General features: G+C 34.5%; 2 protein-coding genes across 3 annotated transcripts in view; both read left to right on the forward strand.

Moving 5' to 3' along the window:
• LOC105320954 (cyclic nucleotide-binding domain-containing protein 2) overlaps positions 1–13,976 on the forward strand; it is a 43,940-nt gene extending 29,964 nt beyond the window's left edge. The window contains exons 10-17 of one of the 2 annotated variants that reach the window (XM_020064384.3): positions 11,171–11,231; positions 11,324–11,471; positions 11,708–11,805; positions 11,888–11,948; positions 12,080–12,165; positions 12,251–12,334; positions 12,809–12,943; positions 13,402–13,976. In XM_020064384.3, coding sequence (XP_019919943.3) covers positions 11,171–11,231; positions 11,324–11,471; positions 11,708–11,805; positions 11,888–11,948; positions 12,080–12,165; positions 12,251–12,334; positions 12,809–12,943; positions 13,402–13,554 — 826 coding nt within the window. In that variant the 3' untranslated portion in view covers positions 13,555–13,976. Of the gene's footprint in view, positions 1–11,170; positions 11,232–11,323; positions 11,472–11,707; positions 11,806–11,881; positions 11,949–12,079; positions 12,166–12,250; positions 12,335–12,808; positions 12,944–13,401 lie in introns of both variants that reach the window. The other variant, XM_011419099.4, reaches the window with a different exon arrangement.
• A 1,417-nt stretch (positions 13,977–15,393) lies between these two features.
• LOC136271621 (uncharacterized) lies at positions 15,394–16,194 on the forward strand. The gene has a single exon (XM_066072000.1). It carries the CDS (start codon positions 15,394–15,396, stop codon positions 16,192–16,194), a length of 801 nt encoding a protein of 266 aa, XP_065928072.1.
• Positions 16,195–23,999: the final 7,805 nt, after the last annotated feature.

Genomic DNA, 23,999 nt, shown 5'->3' on the forward strand with positions numbered 1-23,999 from the left:
GATGTAAGATTTTAAAAGATTATTGCAAATGTTTCTCGACTTGTTGCAATACTGCTGTTGTCATAGGCAAAATCCCATCGTGAGCTCTGGACCGGTAAATGTCCGAGTAAAAATAAACTGGCGACTTCGAGAGAATAATGCGTATATCTCCCCTATTGTAAGACCCATCAAGTTATATTTGTTGGACTAATAGTCATACAATAATTGCTGTATCTAGAAATGAAACGGAGGCGTGACGAGTGCCCGCAAGGGCACGAGGTCACGGCCCCGTTTCATTTAAAGATACAGCAATTATTGTATGACGATTGGTCCAGCAAATGATTTGTGGCACGCCTACTTTCACGAGCTGCATTTTTCGCGCAGCATTTCAGTTTGGACCGCTTTGACAGATGGACGTAGATTTCCTTGAGGATGAATTCAAAATTGAAAAGATCGACGACTTGACATCATCTCAAGTTTGTGACGAAATGGAAGCTTTCGACGGATTACTGAACATGAGCGTTACGTAGACGCTTGCAGAGTACGAAACAGAATTGGATCATCTCCGAGTGTTCCGTTTTTCCGGAAACATCTGCAACTGCCCATAGTAAAGAGGAGCCCATGAGCAAGAGGCCTAAATTCCCGTTTGGATAATTAAAAACTGCAACGTTACGTTTCAGTTTTAAAGTATAGTTAGTAGCCAGATAGGTTGTTAAACTAAACGAAACGTATTTTTTTTTTCATTTTTGTTGTTGAATTTTATGTTGTCTGTGTTAAAAATTACACAAGAACGTTCAGCAGCAGTTCAGGTGTTTATGGAGAAGAATTTGAGTTTAGAGTTGTTTTGAAATTGATTAAAGCATAAGTTTTGTGGAAGTTTGCTTCTTCTTTTTTTCAGTGTACAATAATTCAAAAATTATTGTACGGTACTCTCACCATGCCTTCTTTCATACAGAACAATAACTTGTAAATTCTAAAGTTATTGTACGGTGATAAGCCACGCCTACTCGGGTGAAAGACAAGTATTGGAAATTATTGTACACCAGTCATCAAAGGAAAAACGCCGCATAAGTGCCACAACTTAAAATTCGGCAGGAGTGTATCTCAGACATTACTTTTATGAAAAATACATGCACGTTGCGAGTGTTTTAAAGATTAATTGATTTTTTAGGATTTTGAAGCGAGCTGGTAGTTTTCTATCTGGGTCAGAGTTCGACCTCTTTCTTTATGTATGGTTTCTTTGAAATTAATGTTGAAATGGGCTTGGCCCCTGTGCAGCCACGTAATATTTCTGTTGCATGTATATTTCTTTTTTTCCGTTTAGTCTGAATCTACGATAGCGTGTGAACTACTTATGAATGTTAGAACTGTGGAAATTACTGCATCAAATTTTTACCGAATAGATTTACGTGTTACTGATTTCGTTAATTCTACATTTATAAAGATTCTATCAATCCTGCTGAAATAAAACAGTCAAACATAATAGTAAACGACACGAACAAAAATTCTCAACACTGAAATACATGGGTAAACTGCATCAGTCATTGTTTTAGGACTTCCCCTAATAGTTGTTACACGAATCCGAGATCCACACCTCAAAATTCTATTTTCGATTTATTTACGACGAAAATCAAGCTCGGGTCTTTTCACCCCCCTCCAGACAAAAACACGCGTCAATATTTCAAATGACCTCGCACTGTTACCAAACCTAAATAGTCAGACATCTTACACTTTGTTTTTCATCTCATACAAAAACTTCTCCCGGGCGAAAACGCCCCAAATTCAAACACAAATTCGGGAATTATTTCGCGTCAGCCATGTTTTGAGACACCTGCAAAGGCTGTGTGTTCTAATCTCGCCGGAGCCAAGATTTGTTCTTTCTCTCTATTTCTTTCTCTGCTTTTTATTTAATTTTCTAACTAAAATAATCAACATAAAAGGGTTGTTGGACTGTAGTACAAGTTGAAAAACACTCTTCAATTAAGATTTAGACAAATACAGTCTTTTATTATTAGGGTCTTCCGTCTTCAGCGGAAGACCCTTCTATTCTTATTGTTATTAGGGTCTTCCGTTTACAAAGGAAGGCCCTCTTTTTTTCTTCGGTTTCTTTTTATTACAGGTTATTAGACCTGTTATTAAGTCAATAGACCTCTTATTTAATATGAAATAAAATGGGACTGGTCCTTAAAATTAAGGATCCTACAGGTGTATAATCCTTCATCCATCGCTCTTTTAGATCACATCTGCATTTCCTGATATGTTTCGTTGATGAAGATAAAAGGCAAGGTCATTTCCTCTTCTAAAAATCGGACGGAAGACCTCCTCGTTGCTCGCAACGAGATCGTGTCTAGTTAAGGTCTTCCGTTGGAAACGGAAGACCTTATTGTTTTTGCTTTGTTTCTTTTCCTCTATTATTATTATTATTATTATTTTTTTTTTCTGTCACGTTTTCTCAAAAACGCTTCAGCCGATTTTCGTGAAACTTTCAGATCTTACTCATGACAAAATTTGTAAGAAAATTACACGAGATTTTTTTGGTCGTCACTTCCGGTACCGAGATATTAAAGATTTTATGTTTTTGCTTGTTCACAATTTTTCTCAAAAAGTATTCAAGAGAGGACTTTCAAATTTTCAGAGAAGGTAGAGAGTGAACGGCCGCAGTGCCCTTCGCATATCCGAACGTCCGCCGTCACTTCCGGTCGTCACCGGAAGGAAATGAAAAACCTTAATTTTTTAATTTTTGGGATTTGAATTTTTTTTAGTTTTTCATTCGATAGAGACGCTCTCAAAACTTCAGAATATGAAATTCGTTTTAAAATCAATCCATGCATTCTTGAGATTTTGGACTCCAAAGTTCTGAAGCGAGGGTCCGCGTAGCTCAGTCGTTAGAGTGGTGGACTTGTGCCCAGGCGACCCGGGTTCAGTCCCTGAGTGCCGAATCTTTTTTCTCTCTCATTTGTGTTTTGATTAATGGGTTTATCTTTAAAATGATGGATTTGAATGTTTTCCGTTATATTTTTGTCATAAATAAAAAAAAGATAGCGGCTTTTTTTAGTACAAATATAGAGCTCTTTTCCGTCAGCAGCTCTCTAAATTACGACGCTCGTCGCATCGCCGACATCAGAGACATGCCGCCGAAGTGCCCCTGCAGTTCGACAGCATTAGAGTTCGCTGGGTCGCTTTGCCGGCATCAAAGAAAAGCCGCCATCTCAATGACTGTATGCACACAACATTTAGCAATGCACCCACGTTATTCTACTCGGCTTAAAAAGGAGGACTGTTTAGTATTTAATCCCATATATAGATACACACATGCATGTATACATGCGTTTATTGACAAAGGTTGCTTATATATTGATTTCCTGAACATTATAAAACGCTATGTAATCTCTCTCTCTCTCTCTCTCTCTCTCTCTCTCTCTCTCTCTCTCTCTCTCTCAAGTACAAATGTTTTAGCATTTGAATAAGAACTAGTACAGGTAACGTGGAGTAAATTGGAAAGAAGCTAAATGTACATTGGCGTCCAAAAATTATACATATTTTATATCAAGTTCGGGATAATGTCTATGGATTCAAATAATTTGAAATTCATTATTAAATAATTGTCTTCTTACTGATTGGAAGTCAACGCTAAAAAGTCATTTTTATTAAAGATGGTGTACTTTTTCCTTTTTTGTGCATGTCTATATACTGATACAAATCTGTTGCCTGTCGGGATTAAGAAAAGCCTCCGAAGTTTATACAACCAACTATACAAACGAACGGGTGACTGCGACAAAGTTTAAAAACTGACCACCCGTTTTTGAGTGTTTGAGCCTAAGAATCTCTCTCTCTCTCTCTCTCTCTCTCTCTCTCTCTCAAGTACAAATGTTTTAGCATTTGAATAAAAACTAGTACAGGTAACGTGGAGTAAATTGGATAGAAGCTAAATGTACATTGGCGTCCAAAAATTATACATATTTTATATCAAGTTACGGGATAATGTCTATGGATTCAATTATTTTGAAATTCATTATTAAATAATTGTCTTCTTACTGATTGGAAGTCAACGCTAAAAAGTCATTTTTATGAAAGATGGTGTACTTTTTCCTTTTTTGTGCATGTCTATATACTGATACAAATCTGTTGCCTGTCGGGATTAAGAAAAGCCTCCGAAGTTTATACACGTAACTATACAAACGAACGGGTGACTGCGACAACCCGTTTATGAGTGTTTGAGCCTAAGAATAAATAGATGTAAAAAAATCAATAGTTACATCTTTCAAACAACGCTTATATATTGTTCTAACATATGTATTTTATTTAGAAATTGTGTAATATGTGATATTTAAAATTTAATATTCTACGTTTAATAAAGCAGTCAACGAACGACCCCCCCCCCTCCCAATTCATAAAATTATTTAGTTTTTCTGGCCCGATTTTACTTGATCTTTGATCTTGGTCCTTTAATTTTAACTATTTACCATTCTAGATAACTGTACTAATTACCAGACCAATTCGTTCATTAATAACAGAGTAATGAAGTTTTTGGCATTTGAGTTTCAATTGTCGTGTTTGACATGTACCATAAAAAAAAATTCTAACTTCCAAGCCCTTCACTCAATCCTAATGAAAATTTGTGAAAATGAACCTCGGACCCCATTCTTATTGTCTGTGAAATATGCAGCGGATTGAACAATTAAGACAAAATTCCTTAAATTAAACGATGTTTATTGCCTATACCTGGAAATTAAATTTACACAGTACACGCACCTACACCCCCCCCCCCCCCCGCCCCTTCCTATTCACAAAATCATTTAGTTTTCCTGGCCTGATTTTACTGGATCTGTCATTTTGAACCTTTATTTTCAACCTAGTTCAAGTCTAGATTACTGTACTAATGACCTGACCTATTCGTTCATTTTTAAGAGAGATATGAATTTTTGGGCATTCGAGTTTCGATTGGCGCGCTTGACATGTACTGTAGAAAAAAATTCTAACTCCCGAGCCCCTTACTCAATCCTAATGAAATTTTGTGTAAATGTACCTCGGACCCCATTCTTATTGTCTGTGAAATATGCAGCGGATTGAACAATTAACAAGAAATTCCTGAGATCAAACGGCGAGTATAGTCTGTACGGGGACTTAAAATTTACACAGTACAAGGGATGTAAGCAGCCGCGTAATATTTCTGTTGCATGTATATTTCTTGTTTTCCGTTTAGTCTGTATCTACGATAGCGTGTGAACTACTTATGAATGTTAAAACTGTGGAAATTACTGTCATCAAATTTTTACCGAATAAATTTACGTGTTACTGATTTCGTTATTTCTACATTTATAAAGATTTTATCAATCCTGCTGAAATAAAACAGTCAAACATAATAGTAAGCGACACGAAAAAACATTCTCAACACTGAAATACATGGGTAAAATGCATCAGTCATTGTTTTAGGACTTCCCCTAATTGTTGTTAACCGAATCCGAGATTCACACCTCAAAATTCTATTTTCGATTTATTTAAGACGAAAATCAAGCTCGGGTCTTTTCACCCCCCCCCCTTCCAGACACAAACACACATCAATATTTCAAATGACCTCGCACTGTTACCAAACCTGAATAGTCAGACATCTTACAAGTTGTTTTTCATCTCATACAAAAACTCAGCTCCTCTACCGTGCGGAAACGCCCCAAATTCAAAGACAAATTCGGGAATTATTTCGCGTCAGCCATGTTTTGAGACACCTGCAAAGGCTGTGTGTTCTAATCTCGCCGGAGCCAAGATTTGTTCTTTCTCTCTATTTCTTTCTCTCCTTTTTGTCTAATTTTCTAACTAAAATATTCAACATAAAAGGGTGTTTGGCTGTAGTACAAGTTGAAAAACACTCTTTAATTAAGATTTAGACAAAAACAGTGTTTTATTATTAGGGTCTTCCGTCTTCAGCGGACGGAAGACCTCCTCGTTGCTCGCAACGAGATCGTGTCTAGTTTATTATTATTATTTTTTTCCCAGTTTTTGTCCACAAGATTTCTCAGAGATGACTGGATAGATTTATGTGAAATTTTCTGGAATAGAAGAAAATGATAATATCTCCAGGCGTTTTTTTCATTTTGTCAAAAATCGTTTCCGGTCGTCCGTTTCCTGTCCCGCGTTGAAAAAGCTTGTACCAACGAGATCTCAGAAACGGTAAAGACTTGAACATCCAAACTTTGTGGGATGATAGACCTATAGTTGTAGATGTGTTTAAACATTTTTGTTTTGTTCGGCGTAACTTCCGGTCGTCACCGGAAGCACTTCAAAAAATTTTGTTTTTACATATCTAATTTATTTCCCATAGAATAAAGATATTAGTATAGATCCTTACATATGTCATCTATACAATGTTAAATAAACAAAAAAAATCTACTTCCGGTGAGATATCTCGATTATCTCAGGAAGCTTTTTTAAAACATATTTTGTACCCGCAAGTTCTCAGGTACTGTACGTGATTAAGACACGAAACTTTCACTAATCATAAACATTTGATTGAAGATGTGTTTAAACAGTTTCATTTTGTCTTCCGTCACTTCCGGTCCACAGCGGAAGAGTTCAAACAAATCAAACTGTTTATCCATAAAACTGTTTTTATTTGATAGTTTTAGCTACTTCGATGAATAATAATGTAAAATAGGAAAGTAACAAAATATAAAAAAATTAAATTTCATTAAGCACTTCCGTTTGTCCGTTTCCTGTCTTGAGACAAAAAACCTTATATCGACGAGATCTCAAAAACGGTAACGACTTCAACAACCAAACTTTGTAGGATTATAGACCTGTGTATGGACACGTGTTAACACTATTTTGTTTCATCCGGCGTAACTTCCGATCGTCACAGGAAGTACACCAAGTTCTGATTTTTTAAAAATATGTTGGTTATTTAGCATGGAAGTAACATTTTAGTTATAAAAATACAGGAAGTCATCCACAGATCGTAAAAAAACCCAAAAAAGTTCTACTTCCGTTGAGACATCTCAAATATCTCAGGTAGCCTTCTTTTAAAAAAACAAACTACCCCCTAGATCTCAGAAACTTTGAGAGATCAAGACACAAAACTTGTATGGAAAATGGACATTTGAATGAACATGTGTTTAACGGGTTCCATTTGGTCGTACGTCACTTCCGGTTTTCACTCGAAGTGTTCAAGCAATAAAAGGTTGTTGTTTTTTTTTTAATTAGAATTTTTTTTAGCATTTTACTCAATGTGACGAACAATAACTTATCATAGGTAAATGTACTGAAATACGTATTTTCAATTTCTTAATCACTTCCGTTCGTTCCTTTCCGGTCCCGAGACAAAAACCATTTCTCAACGAGATATTATAACTAACAAAAACTTGAACATCCAAAATTTGAGGAAATACAAGGCAATGTATGAAGATATATTGTTTACTATGTTTTGTATGATCCGGCGTAACTTCCGGTCGTCACAGTAAGTACTCAAAAATGACGTTTTGTCTTTTTGGTTTGTTTATTTCTTGGGAAATCCTTTTTAGTATAGATAATATCCATTTTCTGTTTACAAGAGAAATGGATCTTTTGTACAGATTTATACATGAGGAACGGAAGACCTTTTTGTTGCTATAGCAACAAGAGTCTAGTTTTATTATTATTATTATTTTTTTCCCCTTTTTGTCTTATGAATTTCTCAGAGATGTCTTGATGAATTATTCTAAAATTTTCAGGAATGACTGAAAATATAAACATCTAGAGGTTTTTTGTAAACGATTTTCTAAACTCACTTCCGTTCGTCCGTTTCCTGTCCCGGAACAAAAAGCTTGTCACCTCGAGATGTCGGAAACGATAAAGACTTGAACATCCAAACTTTGAGGGATGATAGACCTATAGTTGTTGATGTGTTTAAACATTTTTGTTTTGTTCGGCGTAACTTCCGGTTGTCACCGGAAGCTCTTCAAAACTTTTTGTTTTTACGTATTTAATTTATTTTCCATAGAATAAAGATATGAGTATAGATCCTTACAGATGTCATCTATACAATGTTAAATAAACAAAAAAATTCTACTTCCGGTGAGATATCTCGATTATCTCAGGAAGCTTTTTTAAAACATATTTTGTACCCGCAAGTTCTCAGGTACTGTACGTGATCAAGACACGAAACTTTCACTAATCATAGACATTTGATTGAAGATGTGTTTAAACAGTTTCATTTTGTCTTCCGTCACTTCCGGTCAACAGCGGAAGAGTTCAAACAAATCAAACTCTTTATCCGTTAAACTGTTTTTATTTGATAGTTTTAGCTACTTCGATGAATAATTATGTAAAATAGGAAAGTAACAAGATATAAAAAAATTAAATTTAATTTAGCACTTCCGTTTGTCCGTTTCCTGTCCCGAGACAAAAAACCTTATATCGACGAGATCTCAAAAACGGTAACGACTTCAACAACCAAACTTTGTAGGATTATAGACCTGTGTATGGACACGTGTTAACACTATTTTGTTTCATCCGGCGTGACTTCCGGTCGTCACAGGAAAAAGACACAATTTTGATATTTTTAAAAATATTTTGGTTATTTAGCATTGAAGTAACATTTTAGCTATAGAAATTCAAAAAGTCATCTACAGCTGGTAAAAAAAAGTTCTACTTCCGGTGAGACATCTCATATATCTCAGATAGCCTTCTTTTTTAAAAACATAGTATGAATAAGATCTCAGAAACTGTGATAGATCAAGACACAAAACTTATATATACTATTTGATAAAAGATGTGTTTAACCGTTTTTATTTTGTCGACCGTCACTTCCGGTCCACACAGGAAGAGTTCAAACAAATCAAGTTTTTTAAAAGTTTAACTAGATTTCTCAAATTTTTGTCACTGTAAGCTAATTAGACACGAAACTTTCATGATTGATAGAAATTTGATTGGGGATGTGTTTAACGGGTTTAATTTTGTCAAATGTCACTTCCGGTTCTTACCGGAAGGCTTCAAACAAATCATGTTTTTAACAAGTTTAACTAACTGTCTTGGATGTGTCATCTAGCCTGACAAACAGTGATGTACGCTGAGCAAATGTATGACAAATACCAGCTTTTGTTTTTATTACCACTTCCGTTTGTCCGTTTCCGGTCCCGAGACAAAAATAATTGTTCCAAAGAGATCTTAGATTTGGCAGACACGTGAACAACCAAACTTTGAGGAAAGATCAACTTATGATTGTACAAATGGTTAACATTTCTGTTTAGTTCGGCGTTACTTCCGGTCGTCACAGAAAGTACTTCAGAAATTGATTTCTTTTTCATTCTCGTTGTTTTACATGTTAGTAACGTCCGTATATATCATTCACAATAATTATCATATCCACTTTTTTCTCTGTTAGAGAAGCAATGTCTTACAGTTAAATTGATACATGTATATCAAAACGGAAGACCTTTTTGTTGCTTTTGCAACAAGAGTCTAGTTATTATTATTTTTTTCCCCTTTTTTGTCCACAAGATTTCTCAGAGATGGCTGGATAGATTTTCTTGAAAATTTCAGGACTGATAGAGAATGATCACATCTCTAGGCGTTTTTTTCATTTTGTCAAAATTCACTTCCTATCGTCCGTTTCCTGTCCCGCGACAAAAAGCTATGGACAATGAGATCTCAGAAACGATAAAGACTTGAACATCCAAACTTTGAGGGATGATAGACCTATAGTTGTAGATGTGTTTAAACTATTTTGTTTTGTTCGTAATAACTTCCGGTCGTCACCGGAAGCTCTTCAAAAATTATGCTATTATGCATTTGATATATTTCACAGAGTATTATAATTAAAGTATAAATGTTTTCATATATCATCTTTCCGAATTTAACTAAACTTAAAAATTTTACTTCCGGTGAGATATCTCAATTATCTCAGGTAGCCTTTTTTAAAACAAATGTTTGAACCGCGAGATCCCAGAAACTGTAATAGTGATCATGACACGAAACTTACATGGATGATAGACATTTGTTAGAAGATGTGTTCAACCGCTCTCATTTTGCCAACCGTCACTTCCGGTCTACCCCGGAAGAGTTCAAACAATTCAAGTTGCTAAAGAGTTAAACTGTTTTTGTTTGACAATGTAAGACAAATTGATAGACAATAAAGTCCTGTTGTGTAATGTTTAAGAAATACCAACTTTTATTTTCATCTAACACTTCTGTCTGTCCGTTTCCTGTCCCGAGACAAGAAACATTGATTCCTAGAGATCTCAAAAACGGTGACGACTTGAACAATCAAACTTTGTGGGATGATAGAGCTATGTATGTACATGTCTTTGCACTATTTTGTTTTGTTCGGCGTGACTTCCGGTCGTCACCGGAAGCACTTCAAAAATTTGTTTTTTTCATATTTTATTCATTTTACATAAAATGAAAATATCAGTGTACAATCTTACATATGTAATTTATATAATGTTAAATTAGCAAATAAATTTTACTTCCGGTGAGATATCTCAAATATCTCTATGTAGATTTCCTTTTTACAAATTTGATGTCTGCGAGATTTTTGTCACTGGAAGTGATTGAAACACGAAGCTTTCATGACTGATAGAAATTTGATTGGGGATGTGTTTAACGGGTTTAATTATGTCAACTGTCACTTCTGGTTCTTACCAGAAGGTTTCAAACAAATCATGTTTTTAACAAGTTTAACTGACTTTCTTGGGTGTTTTATCTAGCCTGATAAACAGTGATGTACGCTAAGCAAATGTACGAGAAATACCAGCTTTTGTTTTTATTAATTACTTCCGTTCGTCCGTTTCCGGTCCCGAGACAAAAATATTGTTTCAAAGATTTAAGATTTGGCAGAGACGTTAACAACCAAACCTTGAGGAAAGATTGACTTATGATTGTACAAATGGTGAACATTTTTGTTTAGTTCGGCGTTACTTCCGGTCTTCACAGAAAGTACTTCAAAAATTGATTTCTTTTTCATTCTCGTTGTTTTACATGTAAGTAACGTCTGGATATATCCACAATAATTATCATATCCACTTTTTTTTCTATGTGTGAGAGAAGCAATGTCTTACAGTTAAATTGATTCATGTTTATCAAAACGGAAGACCTTTTTGTTGCTTTTGCAACAAGTGTCTAGTTTTGTCAACTATTTTTACTTTAAAACAAAACAGACCGGATTTGAATTGCTTTTATATTGTTTATGTAGCCATTCGTCTATTGCGTTTAATTATTTCAGACCTGATGATGTCATCGTTAAAGACAGTCGAGAAAGCAAATACATAATTGTTGTAAAAGCGGTATGTTGAAATCTGTAAAACATTGATTTTGCATAAAATATTCAATTAATGTGCTCGGAGTAGATCTGAATTATAAGTTAACTAAATTTCAGGGAAAGTGCAAAATTGTCAGCGACTTTCAAGGGAGACGATCCGAGACTCGGCCGGACCGGATACGAAAGATGTTTCATCCGGAAATCGAGGAGGCGTTCCCGCTGTATACAACCATGAAGAAGATTCGTGCAATGGACCCGTGTCCCCGTAAGTAACACGGTTTTAAAGAATTTCAGATCTGAGCTAATAATTACTTTAGTCTGTCCCATGCAAGTCATCTGGGTGATTTACAAAATACACACACCTTATAAAAAAAAGTACAATTAGAATAAAAGAAAGGGGAAAATCTTAAGATTTTTTTATTGACCCTTTTTTTACTTGGAAAAATTCACAGGAATGAAAAGAAATGTATGGAGTTGTATTAATTTAGAATCCTTTTGCAGGAACCGACCATAAAGCCAACTCCAAAGACACGTTTAGGATCGGGTTACTGACGGGTACCATAGACAGGGACAAACTGGTCAACAGTGTCTCATCTAAGGTCAGTATCACAAAGTCTGTGTAAAGGGAACTTATCGTATCCAAATTAAATGAGACTTTACCCAAAGCGTGCTCAGTTACAGATCACCGAGAATGCTGCCAAATCTGATGACATACCGGTTACACAGCGGCGACATTCAGCGGGTAAGATGTTTCTCATTTTAGTTTAATGTTGATATTCTCCTTCAAAAATGGGTAAAACTGGAATAAAATCAGAAGTACGTGTATTCATGAATTCAAACCATGTGAAATTTAGCCCTCGCCTTTCTTAACAGATCCCCATAGAAAGCAAGAGAGATCTAATCGGAGAAGCAAGTCTTCCAAACCCCGGCTGATAGAGGAGGTACTAGGCTATGAAGAGGTATGCTCTACATAGAGGAACGGGTGATTAAGAAGTAGTTAGAAAATATGTGTACTGAAACAAAAATCTTTGATTCTTATTACAGGAATATGAAGAGCACCAGAGAGATGATGACCCCCTCATCACAGCGTACGCCCAAATCTCGGATTTAAAAACGGGACAAGTTTTTGTATGTATAAATATCAAATGGCAAGGGTTTTACTGTAAAATGCGTCAACCATTGGTTCACCACTTGGCATAATACACTGTATTTTAACCTTTTTAAACATGTTTAAGGAGGTTGGGTGGTCACACAACAATCAGTGTACCGACGAATATCTTCAAACGTGATTAATTTATATTCTAACGCCTATTACATATTGGCGCAGAAATAGTGGACATAATGCTAAATTATAAATTAGTTCCACATAACATATTATATATTTTGTATTTATACAAAAATCTTTAAAAATTAATCAAATCGTCGGGAGGGGGTAGAGGTATGCTAAAGAGTAACGAAGACCATCGAGCCTCGTTTATAGTTAGTCCTCTAAAATTGGAACACGTACAATGTATTATTGATAACCATACAACAGAAATTCTCTCAGACTTACACTGTCTAATTGTTTATCAGTATTTTAAGTGATCTTTCTCCATGTGTCAGGGCTTGGAATCTTTGATCTCTACTCCGTCCACACAGCTGAGTCTGGTTAGCGAGGGAGCGGAATGTATCCTCATCTCCAAGCGTCTTTTCCTGAAGGAGGCCAACGTCAAAGTACTCCGGATTGTCACTGACCTGGTGGGTGTCCACCGCGGGACAAATCCACCGCGGGACTCCGCGGTCTAACACTAACGCTTTCCTATACAGGGAGTGTTTGTTTTATAGATGAAAGATCGCATAAATGTTTGATATTGGGTTTTTTAATGAAAGATAATAGAAATTTTTGTAGATGTGTATAAAACCATGGTAAGAAAAGAAGCTCGCACCAGAGAATCGTGACCCTTTGCATTCTGTAGAGAAAAATCGGCAGATAAAAAAAATTCTACTGAACTTAAATAATATTGATCTGTTAAATATTACTGTACTTAAAGAACATTACAGCACAAAAATAACTAGTAAATTCGTATCTACAGTTCTCATAGAATAAAACGATATTTTTTTCCTAGTTCAAAGCAGGTTGAATATTATATACAATACTAAAATTTGAAGTTATTTGTGTGTAATGGGATTAAAAAGGCAATCATTTTGAGTTTTAGGTACAAAATTACCCTTCCCATGACTACATTAAGAATCAAGTGCACATATACCGGAAGTGGGTAAACTATAAGGCTGACCTGGAGCGAGAGGTATTGACCAACATCCGGAGGAAGAACAAAGCATGGATAGGGGGCGTGCCCGCAAAAGCTTGACACTAACTTTGTTATCTTAATTTATGTTCTATCATTAATTAAACTAATTTATTTGTTGCAATATTTGTACTTTTTTACTTATGTACAAGCTTGAATTTTTGTAAACTATATGACTGTTAACTAAGTTTGCAAATTGATTTTCTTGAACCCCCAATACTTCTAAAGAAGCACTGTATTTTGTTATTTTTTAGGGAGTATTTTTTTTATCACCGTTACGAGCATTGTCACTGAAAATACAGGACAGGCAACATTTAATTTGATGAGTATACTAATCAATTTAGAAATTATATGCTTTTTACGGATATATAATAGAAATAGAGCCTTGACTTCAGTAATGATGCAAATAATGTATAACTTCGAGTTATAACGCGAATGAACCTTTTTCATATAAACACTTAACTTCAGCAATTTTACTCCCCCCCCCCCCCCTCCCTTTTTATTTTTAAAAATGCCTATGATTGCGTTTTGACGTAAAATACGCGGAAGCTCAAATTATCGATTCAATAAGGTTAATATATTAATTGTAGAAAAGTTTGCATTAATTTGCTCATTGGAGTTTTGAGGAACAACGGCAATTCGAAATTTTCTCGAAATTGTGCATCAAAAAATTATTTGTATGTCAAATTGAATAAAAATATTGAACGTGAGTGCGGATTTTTTTGTGTGGTCAAAGAAGTGTTTGTCTTTGCTTGACATTTTTTCAAGGGGGAAAGGCAGTAAAATTATATACCATTACAAAACATAACAACAAATTTGGTGATTTTGAAATTCTATTCTCTGATTATTTTCTATTAAGCAATTGTCTGACATGCATCTGATTTCTAATATATTTCAAAAATCTTAGTTGTTATTATTTAAATACAGGGAACAATTTTGATATTGAAAAAATACTTGTTAACGTCAGATGCCTGTTCGTGGTTTAATTTTACACATTTATTTGAAAATGAGCAGTAAAAATGCTTCGGTAAAATTTCCAAAATACATGCACCATTTAAGTTGTCTTTCTTGGGTCAGTATGAAAGTACCGGATGGAAAATAGTGAAAGGAGGGGGGGGGGCTTAACTAGGGAATTTTATCACCCGAAACAAAAATGAATAAAACTCTGTGTCTCCCCACACCCGTACAGAGGAGTAAAGTGTGAAATATCCGGGTTTTAATTGATATTTCACTCAAACTCAGACTGTGTAATTACACCAGCAGTAAAAATAAGATGATTTAATGAGGGTCAGAGGTCATCGAGCCGGTAAGTCGTTGTTGTTTTGGGCTCCGGTGAAAACTTAAAAAAAACAAGTCTTAAACATCTATAAGAGAACTGTAACTCTGCATATGCATATGTCTTGTGAAGGAGGACCCAACTCTGTTGAAACTATTGAATTTATTTAGGTTGTAAGAACTACATATGCTATCAAAAACTTTCTACACAAGTACATATATCTATTTGTGTGTGTGTCCGTGAGATCAACTCACCCCACGTCTTGTTTGTGCCGTATTGAATAGTGTAGTGGTCAGCGATCCGTGGTCTCGAAACCTGTGTCCTGAAACTTATGATTGTACAAATGCAATTTATTACAAACTATCATTAAAGTGAATTACTATAACTGAACAATGTCTGAAATGAAAACGTCAAAACTTCTTGAGGAAAGTCACTCAATCATATATGGTCAGCCAACAGTAAATATTCAGGGTGATGTGACTTTGGAATCTATTCATACCCTCCTACTCCAAATGAACACAAAACTTACGAGCATTGAATTAAAAAACGATAATCTAGAAAATCGTTTGAACACAATTGAGGGAGAAATTTTGTCTTTAAGAGAAATTCGGGGCTCTATTGACGCAATGGAATCCCGCGCAAAGAAGCTAGATAATGATGTAAAAAGTGTGAAATCCGAATTCAAAAACCTAGAAACCAATGTGAGCTCCTTAGGAGAAGTGTTCGATTCAGTTAAGGAAACGGCAGAAGCAAATAGAACCGTAATAAACAACAACAGGAAAAGCTTAGAACAATACAGACAAGAACAACAACTTTCCGAAAATATTATGGCTGATAAAATGATAAGAATGGAAGACGCTAATGAAAAGCTACAAAACTCAGTGACGGATCTCAAGGCGCGGTCCATGAGGGATAACCTCGTGTTCTCAGGAATCCCGGAACAAAGAGGGGAAGACACCGAGGCCCTGCTACAGGATTTTCTCCAGAAAAAATACAAGCTCGAGTACGAAATCTCTTTTGAACGTGTTCACAGAATGGGCAGATGGAACGAATTTAATGAACACCCACGAAATATTGTGGCCAAATTTACATATTACAAGGATAGGGAGTTCATCCGAACACATGCGGCACAGAAGCTGAAAGGATCAAATGTCTGGGTGAATGAACAATATCCCCCGGAAATTGAAGAGAGGAGAAAAAAACTCTACCCTGTCATGCGTCAGGCCAAGAAAGAGAAAAAACGCGCAAAGCTGGTCCGCGATGTCCTGTACATTGAGGGAGAGATTTACACTCCACCTATGGAATCCGCCCGTCAAACTGCATCTACGCGACAGACTGGACCAAGCCATGCGAGTCAACAGACACCCCGAAGTGACCGACAGCCAAACAAAAGACAACGCCAAGGATCAACTCCTTCTGGTAAATAGGGACCCGCGGGAGAACGGACTGCGACGAGTGATCTTAAGTTTCTTTCCTTAAACGTATGTGGTGTAAAAAATAAGTTAAATTATCAAGAATTCACAGACTTTATTACGAATTATGATGTGGTAGGTTTCACTGAAACCAAAACCGACGACTGTGATAATATTCAAATACCAGGATATGTAACATTCATGAAAAACAGACGTAAACTTACAAATACCCGCTCTGGTGGAATCATGTTGGCGGTCAGGGATAACATTGTTAAGTATATAAAAATAATTAACACAGACTGTAAATATGTGTTTTGGTTTAAATTAGACAAAATGTTACTAAACTCCACTGACGACTTATTATGCGGCGTTGTTTACATACCGCCTGAAGGTAGTAGATATGCATCACCCGACTGTTTTATAGAAATAGAACAAGAGTTAATTAATATTACAAATGAATCTAAATGTTTTTGTCTTATGGGCGACTTTAATGCCAGAGTTGGTCATTTGAATGATTTCTTTATTTCTGATGATTTTCTAGCGCATCTAAATGGATGTACAGATATTTTTCAACCCGATATTGTTGAACGGGCATTGGTCTTTGAAAGCTATAATATACCGCTTAAGAGAATTGTTCAAGATACCATTGTGAATAATTATGGATATAAGTTAATTGAATTTTGTAAAAATAATGAAGTCTACATTGTTAATAGCCGATTTGGCAGCGATAAAAATATAGGCGGGACAACTTGTAAAAACAGTAGTACTGTGGACTATGTTCTAGCTACTACAAATGTATTTAGAATTTTACAGAACTTTGATGTCACTGATTTTTGCAATTTTTATTCAGATGTACACAATCCTATATCGTTTTCTTTTTCATATTGTAATAAGGAACCAACCTACAGTTGTATAGGTGAAAATCACCCAAGTGTAAAATTATGGTGTCCAGGTAAAGCGGACGACTTTTGTAACAATATCGATAGATCAGCTGTAATATCTATTGATAACAAATTACACGATTTGTCAATGCTTGGCGAGAACATTAGCCGAAGCCATATTACCAATATTACCAGAGAATTATGTGACGTTTTTTCCGGAGCAGCTAGAATAACATTTGGCTTAAAATATAATAAAAACTTTTCGTCGGATAATACAAATACAATGAACAAGAAACCATGGTTCAATGGAGAATGTAGAGCAGCAAGGAAGAACTTTCATTTGGCTAAACGTATTCATAAAAAATGTCAGTCATCTGAAAACAAAGACAACCTTAAAGAAATGAGTAAAAAATACAAGCACACAATAGATAAATGCATCAAAGGTTACAAAACGGATTTAACTAGAAAACTTAAGAACTTGCGCTCTACAAACTCCAAGGAATATTGGAAAATCTTAAATACATCAAAATCATCGAATAAGTGTGCTGTTGATATTAATAATATGTTTGATTACTTAAGAGGTATTAATGATTGTGAAAATGACGATGAACCCAATATAGAATATAGTGATTTTTTATCGAATGCTGAAATCGAAATGTCTGATGCTATTCTTAACAGTACCATAGGAGATGAAGAAATATTAGAAGCCGTAAAGAAACTCAAAAATAATAAAGCCGCTGGGTATGATGAGGTGCTTAAAGCTGCTTGGTCCAATTTTTTATCAAATTTTATGTACGTTTTTAAACGATGGCTATGCTTAGTATATGTACAATAATAGACATTGCAGTAGTTTTACTCGTCAATTATGCCAAATTTCAACGAAGAAAAATACGTACAAAATTTGCTAACAAAACAAACGTCATTAAAAGGTACCGCGTTATTTCGCCTCATGTTAAATTTCACCCCTGACGACGAGACGGGTATGGTTGTATTATATTACGAATTTGACATCGCTTTTAAAAATAAAGGTCGAAATGATCAGACAAATTAAAAATAAGCATATGTACGTTTTGTTCGCTAATATTTCTAAAGTCTGCCTTCTTTACAATCGATGCATAGCATGCGGGTTGAATAACCCCAATCATTCAGGGGACGAAACCAAGCGGTTTCCTTTTCTAAACATTCCCGTGATGCATATTGGTTTGTTTTTTCGTTTGCCCAAAGAGAAATTATTTTTATTTACTTTGAATATTTCTAACTTTGAAAGGAGACTGATTCTGCTGGTGTAAATAGGAGAAAGTCCATAACTTTCTAAGATAAATGATTTGTATGAAAAAAAATTTGATACTGTAATTACAAAAAAATCGGACCAAGCAGCTTTAATGAACACATTTCGGCAACAGTTTCTTTATTTCTACCTTTATATAACAAGTTGTTTAATATTATTTTTGACAATGGTTTTATTCCTGATGAATGGCTTGTAGGTATTGTGAAACCCATATATAAAAACAAAGGCGACCCAACACATCCTGAGAACTATAGACCGATTACATTATTAAGTTGCCTAGGAAAACTTTTTACTTGTATATTAAGCAATAGATTAGAGATATATGCATCAGAGATTGACGTTATCAGCGAAAGCCAGGCAGGTTTTAGAAAAAACTATTCAACTCTAGACCATATAATAACACTACAGTTTTTATCCCATACTCTTATGTCCATGAAGAAAAAACTTTTTTGTGCTTTTGTTGATTTTAAACAGGCATTCGACACTGTCTGGAGAAATGGTCTTTGGAGTAAGTTAATCAAAAATGGAATAAATGGGAAATGTTTTAATTATATCAAAAACATGTACATGGAAGTTAAGTCAAAAATTAGTATGAATGGCTTATCTTCCGAATTTTTCAGCTGTAATGTTGGAGTACGCCAAGGTGAAAATTTGTCGCCATTTTTATTTTCGTTATATATTAATGACTTAGAAAAGTTCATGATTGATAAAAATATAATTGGGTTACAGAGTGTTACCAAACCTTTAGAGGATGAACTGTTTATGTATTTTAAACTATGTATTCTTTTTTATGCTGACGACACTGTAATTCTTGCTGAAACGCCTGATGATTTACAAAATGCTCTGAACGAGTTTCATTTATACTGTGAGCAATGGAAGTTAACGGTTAATATAAATAAGACAAAAATATTGGTATTTTCTAAAGGTCCAATGATAAAAAGGGAATTTTACTTTAGAAATGAAATAATTGAAAATGTGAAAGAGTTTAAATACCTTGGAATTGTTTTTTCACGTTCAGGGTCTTTCATAAAAGCAAAAACACATCTCTGTGAACAGGCACAGAAGGCTATGTATGGGGTCATTAGGAAAATAAGGCAATTTAATTTACCTGTCGAGTGTCAGTTAGACCTTTTCGATAAAGTAGTAATGCCGGTATTATTATACGGATGTGAAGTATGGGGCTTTGAAAATATAGAAACTATAGAACGTATTCATTTGAAATTTTTGAAACATATACTGAATTTAAAAAGCTGTACCCCATCATACATGGTTTATGGAGAAACCGGAAGGTTTCCGTTATCTGTTAATATATATACTAGAATGGTTTCATACTGGGCAAAATTGTTCACCGGGCCAGAAAATAAAATTGTTCATATACTTTACAAATACTTATTGAATCAATATAATAATGACTTTTCTAAAAACCCATGGATTGATTGTATACATTCTCTTTTCAATAAGTGTGGTTTTTCAAACATTTGGAATGAACAATGTACTGTAAATGTTAATTGGATTACAAATGCTGTCAAGCAAAGGCTTAAAGACCAGTTTGTGCAGAAATGGTCGGCTGATATTGCAAATTCTTCAAAAGGTCATATATATAGAACTTTCAAATTTATTTTTGGATATGAAAAATATTTGAGTATTCTGCCATCAAAACTTCGAAAAATTCTTGTTAAATTCCGTACGTCGAATCACCGACTTCCTGTAGAAACTGGTAGATGGTTAGGCATTCCTCTTAATGAAAGATGTTGCACATTATGTAATAAAAATCAAATAGCCGATGAAATGCACTTTATATTAGAATGTAATGCTCTTTCATGTATTAGACAAAAATACTTGGAACCTAGATTTTGTGTAAGACCAAACACTTTTAAATTTTGTGAGTTATTGTCTACTTTAAAACTTAAAAAACTCAAAAAACTCTGTTTATTTATAAATGAAATTTTTGAATCAGTCTGTCCTCCTTGAACATTTGTACTTTTTTCTCATATTTTTTTTTCTCTCTAATTTGTACTGTACATGTACCTCTGACTCTATACATACATTTGTAAATATTTATATATATATATATATGTGTACCTCATGTACCGTCATGTTGACGGTTTGAGTGAAAATAAATTGAATTGAATTATCTTCTTACGCTTTAATTACGCCTCAGTGACAACAAAAATTAATAATTAGATAATATTTCCAAAGATTGCCGTGTTTTTACTATAAAAACGCACTTTAAATAAGATCTATTGACAACATGCCGGCGTAAACGTTTCCTAATATAGCCAGGGTGGGAGCGAATGTAATGGTTCGTAACTTGTACTTCTGTAGAGGGTGATGATTTTCTCTGTCGGGATCGAGTGGTTCAAATAATTATTTCCCCCATTATTGGAAGGAGTCAGTCGTAGTCGAATGTACGGAAGCGTATTAGTGCCACTCTCTCTATATTTTTTCCCCCGCCGCAACGCGGAGCGGGGACATAGAAATGCCGGGCGTCCGACCGTGTGTCCGTGTGTCCGTGCGTCCGTCCGTCACACTTTTTGTAAGCGCTCTCATGCCTACAAATTTTGACGGATTTTCATTAAATTTATACCAAATGTTTATACCACTATTACCTTGGTCAAGTTCGAAAATCAGCATTGATCGATACTTTTTGTTGGAGTTATGGGACTTTGACCACAATAATGACTCCTTTTTATCCAAAAATTGACCTTGTAAGCGCTCTCATGCCTTCAAATTTTGACGGATTTTCATTAAATTTATACCAAATGTTTATACCACTAATACCTTGGTCAAGTTCCTAAATCAGCCTTGGTCGATAGACTCGATACTAGTATACTGCTTGACCGGCGGGGGACCCAGGAATACTATTCTTGTTATTTTTTAAAATTCAAACTTAAAAGTTGGAATTTCCACCTTTAAAGTTGGAATTTCCAACTTTAAAGTTGATTTTTCCAACTTTAAAGTTGATTTTTCCAACTTTAAAGTTGGAATTTCCAACTTTAATCTTGGAAATCCAACTTTAATCTTGGAATTTCCAACTTTAAAGTTGGAATTTTCAACTTTAATCTTGGAATTTCCAACTGAAAAGTTGGAATATCCAACTTTAATCTTGGGTGGGAGCGAATGTAATGGTTCGTAACTTGTATTTCTGTAGAGGGTGATGATTTTCTCTGTCGGGATCGAGTGGTTCAAATAATTATTTCCCCCATTATTGGAAGGAGTCAGTCGTAGTCGAATGTACGGAAGCGTATTAGTGCCACTCTCTCTATATTTTTTCCCCCGCCGCAACGCGGAGCGGGGACATAGAAATGCCGGGCGTCCGTCCGTGTGTACGTGGGTCCGTGGGTCCGTGCGTCCGTCCGTCACACTTTTTTGTAAGCGCTCTCATGCCTACAAATTTTGACGGATTTTCATTAAATTTATACCAAATGTTTATACCACGAATACCTTGGTCAAGTTCCTCAATCAGCCTTGGTCGATAGACTCGATACTAGTATACTGCTTGACCGGCGGGGGACCCAGGAATATTATTCTTGTTATTTTTTAAAATTCCAACTTAAAAGTTGGAATTTCCAACTTTAAAGTTGATTTTTCCAACTTTAAAGTTGGAATTTCCAACTTTAATCTTGGAAATCCAACTTAAATCTTGGAATTTCCAACTTTAAAGTTGATTTTTCCAACTTTAAAGTTAGAATTTCCAACTTTAATCTTGGAATTTCCAACTCAAAAGTTGGAATTTCCAACTTTAATCTTGAAATTTCCAACTTTAATCTTGGAATTTCCAACTTTAAAGTTGGAATTTCCAACTTTAATCTTGGAATTTCCAATTTTATTCTTGGGATTCAATTCAACATATTTATTAATTGTTCAAGATTATCATGCACATACTACTGTATATATGTGTTAACTGAAAATTCTTTGTTGAAAATTGCAGAATAGATTATTGTTTACATATAATAACTTTCCCTAATGTTTTTCAATACTATGCTTCATTATGCTTAATCCTTTTAATTCTTGTATTTATTGAGGATTTTTTAAATTTATTTTATATGTATATGATACAATCAAGCAACCTTTTATACACACACACATATATATATATATATATATATATATATATATATATATATATATATATATATATATATATATATATATATATATATATATATCTATACATGTATATATATATATATATATATTGATTATGACATACCGGTAGTTATTGTTTTCATGGAATTCAAAAAATAGAATTGAAATTATAATTATGACATGTTCTTTTAATTCCAGTGAGTTCGAGTTGTTGTATTATTATATTGAGTTCTGTTGAAAGCAAATGAGCTCCCCCATTCTTTTTATGAGTAAAGCCTAATTCACACTGAACAAAAAATCATAGTATATATCTATCTATCTATATATATAAATATAACAAAAATCAACTTTAAAGTTGATTTTTCCAACTTTAAAGTTAGAAATTCCAAGATTAAAGTTGGAAATTCCAAGATTAAAGTTGGAAATTTCAACTTTAAAGTTGGAAATTTCAAGTTAAAGTTGGAGAAATCAACTTTAAAGTTGGAAAAATCAACTTTAAAGTTGGAAATTCCAACTTTAAAGTTGGAAATTCCAAGATTAAAGTTGGAAATTCCAAGATTAAATTTGGAAAAATCATTTTTAAAGTTGGAAACAACTTTGAAGTTGGAATTTTAAAGAAAAAAAAATACAAAGTGGCACTAATACGCTTCCGTACGAATGCACTTTGCAACGCGATTATTACCAGGCACGTAGCGTCGGGTGGGGTATAGGGGGTCACCCTCACTTTATTTACATATCGAAAATTAAAATATCATGGATTTACCCCCCCCCCCCTTTTGTAGTAAGTAAAAAACTGAAGTGAAAATCAAGAAACTAACAGTGAAATTGAAGTTATTTTAGATATTTGATTTAGTTTCATTTAATTAAAACATTTTATTAGTTCGCAAGAAAAAAAAAATATTTGGATTTTAAACTGAAAAGAATTAGATATATTAATCATTCTTGGTAAATTTTTGCAAAAGTCATTGCCTTAATTAAGTTGTATTTCTGATTCAATTACTGGTTTTCAATCATGTGATACACTATTGTATTTTGACATTCATGTATGGGTGTTTTAAATAAATATACATATTGAGTATAGAAATTTACACATTATGAATGCTTTGTGTACACGACTACTTACAATGCAAGGACATTAATTACATGTACGAATAAATATTTACATCTACAAAGTATTATTCCCTCTATTTCTTACAGAAACCTACAGTTAATTCACAGCTCTATAGAAACAGCCAGACTGAAATCTACACGACCCGTTTATCGATTGGTCGAAATCTACAGCTGCTGAAACTGATAAGGATATAGACACGCCCTGTTTATCGATTGGTCCAAACCTACAGCGACCTAGAAAAAATCACGGACTGCACGAAATAATTATGACGATGTCAGACTCAAAGTCTCACAGGAGGCGATTTGGCTGTTTCTTTAACTAACGTACTCACGTACATTGACAGTAATTTAGTGAATTTTACTTACTTTTCATAATCAATTTATCAATTAGCTAAAAGAAAGATGTTAATATAAACAATAAAATGCTTTCTTTGATGATTCATTCGGGTTAT

The sequence above is a fragment of the Magallana gigas genome, chromosome 2 (assembly GCF_963853765.1).
Source record: "Magallana gigas chromosome 2, xbMagGiga1.1, whole genome shotgun sequence".
Lineage (NCBI taxonomy): Eukaryota > Metazoa > Mollusca > Bivalvia > Ostreida > Ostreidae > Magallana > Magallana gigas.